An 11,424-nucleotide genomic window follows, 5' to 3' on the forward strand; every position below is an offset into this window, starting at 1 on the left:
TTTTCTATACCCCATTGTTGTGCAGTAATTAAGCACTGTGGATAAGCAATCTCAGAAGGGGGTCCAATAATGCAAGGGGGAAATGTTGTGTTTGCAAGGCAAGAGAACTGGAAAGACTTGACATGCCATATTGGGCGATGAGGGAGTGACTAGGGAAGCCAGGCTTGAGCACGAATTTGACACTAAAGAGATTTTCGGTGTGTGCATCTGTGTGGATATACAGTGGGGCAAAAAAGTATTTAGCCAGCCACCAATTGTGCAAGTTCTCCCACTTAAAAAGATGAGAGAGGCCTGTAATTTTCATCATGGGTACACTTCAACTATGACAGTAGGATTTTTTATGAATTTATTTGCAAATTATCGTGGCCCCTCATTTTGTCTGTCATAGTTGAAATGTACCTATGATGAAAATTACAGGCCTCTCTCACCTTTTAAGTGGGGGAACTTGCACAATTGGTGGCTGACTAAAGACTTTTTTTCCCCACACAAGCAATTAATTTGAAATTCTACTTTGTGTAAAATGACCGGGATGTACCTACCTATGAGATTGATTTATTCAAACAAGCACACAGATGGTATATAATGCTGTGCTGTGCTGTACTGTAAGTCCATGGGAGGAATACAAAACATGCAGCAGCATTGAGGACATGCATAAGAGTGTGAATAACAATGTAATGTCATTACTATCTTAAGTGCCCTCTGTGCAGGATAGCATGATGATTTCACCCACGCCCCTGTTGAGCATGCAATGTGCAATAATATTAGATGTTTGGTCACTTTTATGCTCAACTGATAATGACAGAAAGTCGTTTTTTTTTTGCAACAGGCTCTGGAATATACCTGCACGCAATCTGTTTAGAGGACTGAAGAGAGTGTCTGTCTATTGTACTGCATCTTGATTGTTCAAAGTTTGCAGTATTGCAAATCTTTATTTACATTTAATACATTTTCACCTGCACAACACAGAAGGCACAAAATAACACAGAATGTGTGACATATAATACAACATTTACAGAATAAATAATTTCATCTACATTGGTAAAAAATAAAGTTGACGTGAAACATTTTCAGAGTTGAACGGGGTTGCTTACTCGATCAGAATGACAAAGTGAACGCGTATATCTTGAACATTTATCATGCTGAGAGAAACTGGTCGGTTTTGATTTGTAAAAACGACACTCAATCAAAAAGGTTCTCATTACACATCAGTAGTTGTGTCCCCTTCAGTAGCAAGGAAGGAACGACGATGAACAGAAACGGTTGTTGGAACAGTAAGTTGATTGTCATGCACCATCTTTCAAATGGCATTTGATTAGTGCAATGCATTTTTTTTTTCTTTACAGACACAAGATATGATTTCTATATGTACTGGGACTTTTACGTGCTATGTTTTGAGAAAATGGATTTGTTTAAACACGTTCCCACTGGTTGGAATACAAAATGTGATATTGAAATAATGCAAGGGCTAAATCTAATGAACGACAGGACTAATGTGCACTCCATCATTGCGACCCAGAATACATGTTGGCATTTTGTTAAGTCTACGGCACATTGAGCATGCTGATTATGGCATATGATTGAAACAGCCTGACAGAGTTGATGCAAAACATTGAGGCCTGCCAAAGATCTAAGCTGAACTGGTAAAAAAAAAATTACCCCCGCTGTACCTATTTGCCTTCCCGATAATTACATTTGGGCAAGATATCTGTTATATCAGCAACTTCAAGTGCGGTCTATCTATAGGAAAACAAAATAACAAAAAAATAGATAATTATACAGTACATTCTGTGCTACAAATGACTTGTGTGTCCAAGACCGCTGTGGGATATGTACTGTAGGTCTTAGACTGTGAAAATATAAGATGGCAGTTTTGGACAAGGCACTTCTCGAGTTGAATATAAAACCATTAATTGTATTATTATATCAGTTAAATGCAGTTTGATGCTCCAGAACCTCCAAATAATCTGGCTCGGTGTGTAGGTTAGCTTTGAGTTCAAAGTACTCATTTTTAGTTTGTTCCACCATGACCTTCCGCGGTCTCGACAACATAATAGTCTCCATTAATTTCAGTTCCTCGTGGTGTCCTGATCCTGGGACCGGCACTTCTACCGTTGGTTGCAGCTGGGACATGTTTTTCCTGAGGTATTCAGTAATTCCGAGCTGCTGCAGCTCCCTAACCCTCTCCCTCTCTAGTATGTTTTTATAGAGGGAGCTCGCATCGCCGAGTGTTACGAACTCAGTTGGGCAGTCTGACATCACAGCTCTGAACTTCAAATTAGAGCCTGTGAGAGGGGAGGTATTCTCTGTCTCCATGATGCTACGACAGATGTGCTTTGGTTCGTCCAGTACATTGAGATCAGTCTCATATTCTTTATGCTGAGTGCAGTAGGTGGGGTTGCGGCAGAGCTGGACGATGGGGCTGTGTGAGCGCTCGTCGTATACGGTGCTTCCGGTCCTCTGCGCCAGTGTGTGGTGGGTGGTTTTCTGGCCGTACATGCTGTATTGCAGGTGGATGGGGCTGCTGCTCTCCCGCGGCTGCTCCTCCGCCTGTTTCTTCTTCACCCTCCTTCGCCGTCTGTGCACGAGGAAAACCACGATCCCCGCCGAACAGAAGATGACCATGAGGAAGATGACGAGCAAGCTAAGGATCAGAACGGAGAGTGGAACTGAGTCTGTGATGGAGCTGAAGAAACCGCTCCTAGCGCCGTCAGTTGCCACTGTGGTTGTCACGCTCTCGTCCTCGCCCGTGGGCAAGGAGTAGGTCACTAGGCCGGGGCACAGCAACTCATTTCTGAGGGCTCTCAGCTCAGCCTTCGCCACTTTTCTCGGTGTGTGACACAAAATGGAACCTATGACTGTGTCCTTCCTCAGCTTCTCAACCCACTGTTTGAGACTGACTAAGTCACAGCTGCAGTCCCAGGGGTTGTCCTCTAAATAAATCTGCTCTAAAGAGTCAAGCTGGTCCAGCACGTTGCTAACAGGCAGGTGCATGAGCAGATTTTTTCTCAGGTTCAGTTTTGTGAGGGGCACATTGCGAAATATCTGCAATGGGAGACTAGTCAGCAGATTGTTATTCAAAGACAAGAGTTTGAGATTAGACAAAGGATTAAAAGCACCTGGAACAATTTCTTTGATAATGTTATATTCCAAATATAGGTATTCAAGGTTGTGGAGTCCAATGAACATGGTCGCGGAAAGGGTTTCAATTCTGTTGCCGTTGAGATAAAGTTTTTTCAAATTGCTTAAGCTGAGAAAAGTTTCATTGTCAATGTAATCGATTCGATTGTTGGCTAAATTCAATAACTCCAAACCGTCATATGTGACAAAGTCATATTTCAACAGTCTCTGAATCATATTTCCTGTAAGCACCAGCTTGGTGGGGGTTTGCTCAAGTATTCCAATATCTGAAATCCGTTGCAGTCCTCTGTCCTGACAATGCATTAAAAACCCAGCCACCGGGTGATTGTGACAAGAACAGTGCTCCACACAAGGACTCGCTGGAACATAAGCAGGTGTCGGAACCTTTGCGTCGTCCTTGGCGGCCTCCAACTTCGGATTCTCTGCCACTTTGGAAGACGGAGTGACCACCATGTCCAGTGACTTGGAAGGCTCCTCTAAGTTGATATCGGCGTGAGAAGGGCAGAGAACATCCCGTTTGATTTTGGCCAGGATGGTGCCCCTGAGGTGATGGGGGCTGCTGCAGACCACCTCCCCAATGGCCGACTGGGCCCGCATGTTCTCCATCCAGATCTTCAGGTGAAGGATCTCACAATCGCACATCCAGTCGTTGTCCTCCAGAAGAAGCTCCATGATCCGCCCAATGTGCTCCAGGAAGCCAACGTAAGGCAGGGTCTGTAACTGGTTCCCCCGCAGGTCCAAGTGGGTGAGTGGAACAAACCGGAAAATATTGGTGGGAAGAAACTCGATGGCGTTGTCGTTGAGGATCAGAACTTTGAGGCGGATGAGTTTGCTGAATGCTCCCGGCTCAACCACGCGGATGAAGTTTGTGTCCGCCTGGAGAAACTCCAAATTTACCAAGCCGTGAAAAGTGTCTTCCTTCAACATGACCAGGAAATTACTGTTGATGTGGAGCTTCTTCAAGGAGCCCAGTGCACTAAAGACGCCAGGTTCAAGCTCTTGTATGCTATTAGCCCCGAGATGAAGTGAAACGGCATTCTTTAAATCTTCCAAGTCTTCTGCCTGCAACTCCACCAAGTCATTTTTGTACAGATTGAGGTGGAAAGGTAGAGCTGATGGCACTTTGATTTGGGAGATCTTGCTGATATTTCTCTCCTCACAGTTAAGATACAGGATGCCATCTTTTTCTTCACAAGAACACAATGAGTCACAGGATTCAGCCAGAAATGCCTTGGAGGGCTGGATGTCTTGGAAACACGCAGCAGTGAAAAATGAGCAAAGGAAAACGATGCAGGGTAGCATTTTCTGTCCGTTGTATCTGCAACACAGAAAGAGGGAGGGAGGGAGGGAGGGAGGGAGGGAGGGAGGGAGGGAGGGAGGGAGGGAGGGGGAGGGAGGGGGAGGGAGGGAGGGAGGGAGGGAGGGAGGGAGGGAGGGAGGGAGGAGATGTTACCAGAATGTAATGGAATTGGAGTACAACATAAAATCATAGGTTAAATCAATAATCACAAGTATTTGTTTATATATTTTTTCTATAAGTATCTTTACTTTGATTAGATTATCAATCCCTTCAGACACCAATTATAGAAATACATTCACCCATTCCTTCTGAACTGTGCATCCACTTTTAATCCTGGATTATAAGGTCAATGCAATTCTCACAGTATAGAAATGAACTTGAAACTGAATACACAATGAACTTCAAATGAATCATGCATTGAATGCAATAAAATACAATTGCCTTTATTAATGTATCAAATGCATGAAGGGAGCATACAGTTAATGTGAGGAAGCAATGTGAGGAATTCATATTCTTTAAAACATGCATGGCCTAGAGAACATTGGAATGTTGTTTACATGGCCACAATACCTCATATACAAGGTACTGTAGAAAACTTCATCTGTTTAAATAATACACTTGGGCATGGCCTAGAATGGATTTGACCCATGTTTTTAACTAAAGAACAGGAAGCGTCAATAAAATACATTTTTTCACCCTCAAATGAGCAAACATGTATTTTCTTCTTCGAAATCTCTCACACAGCAATGTGTGATCATCACACGAAGCGGTGCTCTTTCATTGATTCTCCCTAGATACCGAACTAGCTTGATACTGTAGGTTGGGTGTATTGTGCGGTATGACAGGCCTCACTGTTGGATGACAGCTCTGCACTGCATTGGTGGAAGAAAATAAGTAAACTGATCGAAGACTGAATGCTTTCTCACTAAATGCTTTATGTGGGTGGGTGGGTGGGTGGGTGGGGGGTAGAGTTCAAAATAAAAACACAATAAAAAATGAAAATATATACTATTGAAAGGTGACTGGGTGTATTATACAATGGATGACAACAGGGTGATGATAGTGGATAAAACAGCCCTGCATCTATTTTCAGAATCAAATGTGTGTAGCTTGTGGCGAAGCGACTACACAGAGCCATTGGAGGCCAGTGAAGCCTTATAATGCCTTCTCGTGCACGTAAGCAAAGGCCAACTCATCACCAAGCAGTTACTGTGCTAGTAGGCGGTCATAAAACAATTACTGGGAAAAAGGTGCATTCTGAACGAAAGAAAAAGAGCGCGAAACCTCGGAAATAAAACGTCCCCTGCGGCCCTTGTAATATACACAATGAACCTGGTCCATATATCGCCAGACAAATAGATCATTCACACTGTTTGCTCGGTGTGCTTCATATTGCTCTCAAGTGCAATCTGTTTGGCAGAGTGCTCGCGCCAAAATGGGGGATCCTGCTTGATGGTTCCATCGCACCCTTATTCTGCATCACTGATGGTCTATTAACATAACCGCGGCAGGTAAGCTTAGTGGTTAAGGATGTTGGGCTAGTAACCTTACGGTTGCAGGTTCGAATCCCTGCAGCTGACTAGGTGAAATATCTGCCGACGTGTCCTTGAACAAGGCACGTCGCAGTAGATAAGAGTGTCTGCTAAATGACTCAAATGTAAATGTCACAGTGGTGCGGAATGTTCACAATGTAGTATATCAACCCTGTTATTAAGTCATAGCTTTCAGATAATGCCGTTTGACATCATTTTTTGTCCATTTCAATTGATTTGCGGTGACCGATGATCTTAATACTTCTCCTCTGCCTGAGCAGAGCAGGTTACATTGCTCTGATATAGCGTTGTTGACTCATCCTCCGTAAAAGGGGAATGACATATATGCTAAAGTGTCAATCATTATCTCACATAGCTGCTCTTTTCTGCCTCTAAGCATTGCAGACGCAGGATACAAACGCTACTGCTACTTCTACTGTTACTTCTACCACCACCAGCAACACTAACAAGACTACTATTGTATTCACTAAGTGTACAAAACATGCTCTTTCCATGACCGACTGACCCGGTGAATCCAGGGGAAAGCTATGATCCCTTATTGATGTCACCTGTTAAATCCACTCCAATCAGTGTAGATGAAGGGGAGGAGACGGGCTAAATAATGTTTTTTAAGCCTTGAGACAATTGAGACATGGATTGTGGAGTGCCTTTGAACCGAGTATGGTAGTATGTGCCAGGCGCACCGGTTTGAGTGTCAAGAACTGCAGCGCTGCTTGGTATTTCACGCTCAACTGTTTCCCGTGTGTATCAAGAATGGTCCACCTCCCAAAGGATATCCAGCCAACATGACACAACTGTGGGAAGCATTGGAGTCAACATGGGCCAGCATCCCTGTGGAACGCTTTCAATACCTTGGAGAGTCCATGCCCCAATGAATTGAGGCTGTTCTGAGGGCAAAAGGGTGTGCAATTCAATATTAGGAAGGTGTTCCTACTGTTTTGTCCACTCACTGTATAATTATGGGTGGATATGTAAAGCTTCAGTATTTTACATAATGGAATGGCCAAGATGTGTCTTCATCACTATCAACAGAGGCTTTGACTTTTACAGAAATATACCCAATATATTCCACATTTTGGCATTTCTTCCAGAGCAGGTGGTCTTCTACAGCAATGTCATCCATTATACAACCAAACCCTGATGCCCCCCCACAGCATTGATAACGGACACACAGCGGATGAGCGATAGCAGGCGTCCATGATGTTACATCACGTCAGCTGCGAACCCAGCTCCACTCAGGCGGTCAATCTTACAGCGCACACACACACACACACACACACACACACACACACACACACACACACACACACACACACACACACACACACACACACACACACACACACACACACACACACGATCCCCCGACGAGATAGCTGTAATTGGTGCCTGATTGACTAAACACCACCGTGCACACGGCTTGCCACAATAAACAATGCAGCACATATCTTCACATTGCGCTCAGCTGGTGGGCCCCTCCTCGTTGATAGCTAGCATATGCGAGATAAGCTAATAATAGCAGCGCGACAGGGGGGCACCCAGCTCCCCTGGTAAAGACGATTTAGCAGGCGTGCATTTCAAATGGTCTGTTTAACTAATTTGGTGCAATTGTCTTTCACAAGGATTATCAGTCAGATGTACCAAGTGACTTGAAATATGTTTTGCAAGAAAGATATCTGCAGATGTGCAAATTACTGTCACAATAAAGGCACTTGGCTCTGCAGTAATGTAAAACACTGCAGAATCTGGTCTAAAGGAATACCCCTCCCGTACTCCATAGTTAGACCAGAAATGTATTATTATTCTGTTTTAAAGGAGACTTTGGATGAGGCCATTTGAGAATATCACAAACACTGACAGAAGCCGTCATTGGGTTATAGAAGGCTTGTTGAAGAGTTGTCTTTACTCAATTCATTAAAGGTAAAAGGAAGAGAATCTTCCATAATATCACTGAGCTGCATGACCAAAACCACAGACATGCCCAAACCTGGGAGATCTTGTAAAACTAGCCAACTTTAAATGACTCATGATAAATAACTTTGGCAAGTGACTATTTTTCCTCGCCACACAGAGTGGTGACAGTAAAAGTCTCAAAAAACCAAATCTTGTTTTCTACAGAAGCATCATCCAAAATGACGTGATGTTGAAATATCCTAACGCAGCCTAGTCGTTGGTCTCCTTTTAATCTGTGTAGATCCATTACACAAGCCAAGATTAGAACGCTTACACCCAACCCAAAACAAAATGACATTTTCAAGTCACGTACACCAACTTGACAGTTTCAAATCAACACCATGATTCAAATGGCCCCTCTGGATAGATAAGTGCTGTTAGTATATGTGTATAAGAGCTGTTGTGTATTTCTGCATGGTGTATGGTATTGGCATTTGTGTATTGGCATACACACTGAGTGGACAACGCATTAAGGACACCTGCTCTTTCCATGACATAGCTTTCACCTGGATTCACCTGGTCCGTCGGTGATCTCTTATTGATGGCACTTGTTAAATCCACTTCAAAATCAGTGGAGATGAAGTGGAGGAGACAGGTTTAAGGACGTTTAATACTTGGATTGCGTATGTGTGCCATTCAGAGGGCGAATGGGCAAGACAAAAGATTTAAGTGCCTTTGAACAGATATGGTAGTAGGTGCCAAGCGTTGGCGTCAACACGGGCCAGCATCCCCGTGGAACGCTTTCGACACCTTGTAGAGTCCATGCCCCGACGCATGTAGGTGGTTTTAAGGGCAAAAGGGGGTGCAACTTTATATTAGGAAGGTGTTCCTAATGTTTGGTATACTCAGTGTATGTTCACCATAAGACAACATGACCTCAAATTGCATATTTAGTTCTATTATGGAGACATTATCTCGTCCCGTGTTTTATGATTCTATTATGGAGACATAGTGTTGAAAGATAAGGCCCACAGTGTCTCTACACAGAAGTAGCTTAGCCAGCAGATTGGAGGCTAGACTAGAGGTTGTTACTGCAGCACACCGGATGCTACGCTCATGGCTGAAGGACTCTAAGGGAGACAAGACAGAGAGCAACTCAACTTGAGAGCCATGAGAGCAAATGAGGAGCTTCTGCACACCGTATCGTGTGCACGAATATGAACCCGGTAGAGGACCTCTGCACAATATTCCCAGGCCAATTAATGGAAGGACAGTTCGCTATTCCAGTGTATTGGAAGTGATGTGCCTGCCCTACAGGGAAACCACTACTCCCACATACATCTATAGAGACGTCACCATGGTCCTCAGTCCCACAGTCCAAGGATGATAATTACATTCGCCCACTCAAGACAGACGAAAGGTCACTCACTCTCTGTTCATCTATTTCATAAGTTGTGCATGTGTGTGTGTGTGTGTGTTTGTTTCCTGTTCTTGGGGGGGGGACACACACAAACTCTACTGTCTGGGAACCATCATTAAAGCATTAACAATACCCCTGTTCTGAAATAAGACAACTAAACAATGTTGTGGATGTGCCTTGATTTGCATTATTTCCTCCATTATTTAATACTCAATGACTTGCCTAACCAGGAATACAGTTAGTGGGTGTTCACGGGTGATTAGTCCAAATGGGAATTTACATGATCCTACCAGAGCAGGAATACAATGTAGCACAATAACCATATATTGTAACCACGTTCTTCATGTTTTAAGCTAGATTTAAAGGCACAGTGAGTGCATTTCATGTGATGACCAACTCAACTCGGTCATCCTTTAGCTCAAAGAACGTGCACTTAAATGTAATCCATAGTAATATTCCATTCTGTTCTATTTTTTCCCCCCCAATGTATTATCTTCTTCTACACATATGTCTACAATGTAGCTAATTTAAAACCTAGGCCTGCGTATTTTATACATTACCAAACAATATTTCAGCTGCAGTTACAGTGCACAGCTGAGTAATTGCATTCTGGTTGCATGGAGGTACCTTCCATGTTAGATTGATGTTATAAATTCCCCCCATTTATGTGGTAGCCTAACTTGACTGATTTACACACAAAACATGTTGAAATGAGAACGTCTGCATAAATACATCTTGAGTCAAGTAAAATGGTAAGACTAGTTTGTGCTATTATTACCAATGGAAATCGCTAGGAAACATTTTAGGTGAGCATATACTGAATCATTTGACATGTTCCAAGGACGATTCATTGTTGTAGTCTAAATCAATGCGTTGCTGGAGATGCGCAGTACGTGCGGCTGAATGTAATGCATGGCGGTGCGCCAGGTGCGCGTACAATACCTGAACCTGTCTGTCGACCCAGGTGTAACGTTACTTTGGCAGATTTATTTCGAGCAATTCAACTGCCCTCACAAACTAAAGACGTATTGAATCAGACAATTCAATTTGCAAATGGAGGATAACACTTTTTTAAATTGTCTTGCCAACTGCAATCTCTTAAAACACAAAGCATTGGCCAGAACACACCGGACGTTATAATACCAATATAATAAAATCGATATGTTTGTTGGTTATTTGGAGGAAAGCGAGCTCCCAGCCTCAGCTCCAGCTAGTCTGAACAAGCCTCGACATATCGAACGGACACCTGGATACCACACAAGATAGACGCAGGAAGTTCAAGTGACTATATGTCCTACCAGTTTAAAGAAAGGTTGTCAACAAACTAATTTGAGAAAGTAACGAATTTATAACAGTTGTGAGACTTCTTGTCCGGATGATATGATATGCTACTTACCCTTTGTGCAGAGTGAGAAACACTGTGGCTAATCCAAAGGATGCTTGGGATAGAGAGGTTGATCCATGTGGAGACGTAAGGATGCGAGGCATCAAAAGTCCCCTCAAACTGTTTAATTAAACGTCACAGCATCTTCTTTAGAGAATAGACTAGGCATACCGGTGTAACTAACGTTCACTTTTGTCTCCTCTTGTTTTTGTAGAAGACTGTCGGCATTTACAAATCCGATATTTCCATGATATTGCAAAGTGTTCCACCCGACACGATCCTAGTCCGAGGCAATTTTGGGATGTGTTGGCCTTTCCACTTTATCTGTAATTAATTCATGTAGATCCTTATTAGTCTCCCTGGTCAGTCCTCTCTGTTAACTTCTTGTGCGCTTAGTTACCAGCCCCTAAAGTGTGAGTGTAACTGCAGAGTCTATTTGGTGTACTGACCCTTCGCATAGTTCCTTATAATTTACATGCTTTTGAGCTACGGAAAGCTCCGAAGTATTGTAGTTGTTCTGGGCTCCTCCCCCCGAGACTCACGGACTTGTATGGCATTGAGTGGCGTTGTGGAGCGCGTTTGGCAGATCAGTATCTGGTTCTGAAAGTCAGGTTGCCCACAGTAGCCGTACAAGTGTTGATATAATAATTATTATTATTTCGAATGTATATATAGATTCATTAGAGATTCATCTGGATTTGTAATGTAATTTATTGATATGTTTCATTTATGTTTT

At 43.1% G+C, this 11,424-nt stretch overlaps 1 protein-coding gene across 1 annotated transcript; it reads right to left on the reverse strand.

The window, feature by feature from the left end:
* Positions 1 to 909: 909 nt before the first annotated feature.
* LOC118363799 (SLIT and NTRK-like protein 6) lies at positions 910 to 11,190 on the reverse strand. The gene is made up of 2 exons (XM_035745028.2): positions 10,701 to 11,190; positions 910 to 4,456 (listed from the first exon to the last, which is right to left on the reverse strand). Exons 1-2 carry the CDS (start codon positions 10,790 to 10,792, stop codon positions 1,924 to 1,926), a joined length of 2,625 nt encoding a protein of 874 aa, XP_035600921.1. The 5' UTR covers positions 10,793 to 11,190; the 3' UTR covers positions 910 to 1,923.
* Between the last annotated feature and the right edge of the window lie 234 nt (positions 11,191 to 11,424).

This window comes from Oncorhynchus keta, chromosome 30 (assembly GCF_023373465.1).
Source record: "Oncorhynchus keta strain PuntledgeMale-10-30-2019 chromosome 30, Oket_V2, whole genome shotgun sequence".
NCBI classification, from domain to species: domain Eukaryota; kingdom Metazoa; phylum Chordata; class Actinopteri; order Salmoniformes; family Salmonidae; genus Oncorhynchus; species Oncorhynchus keta.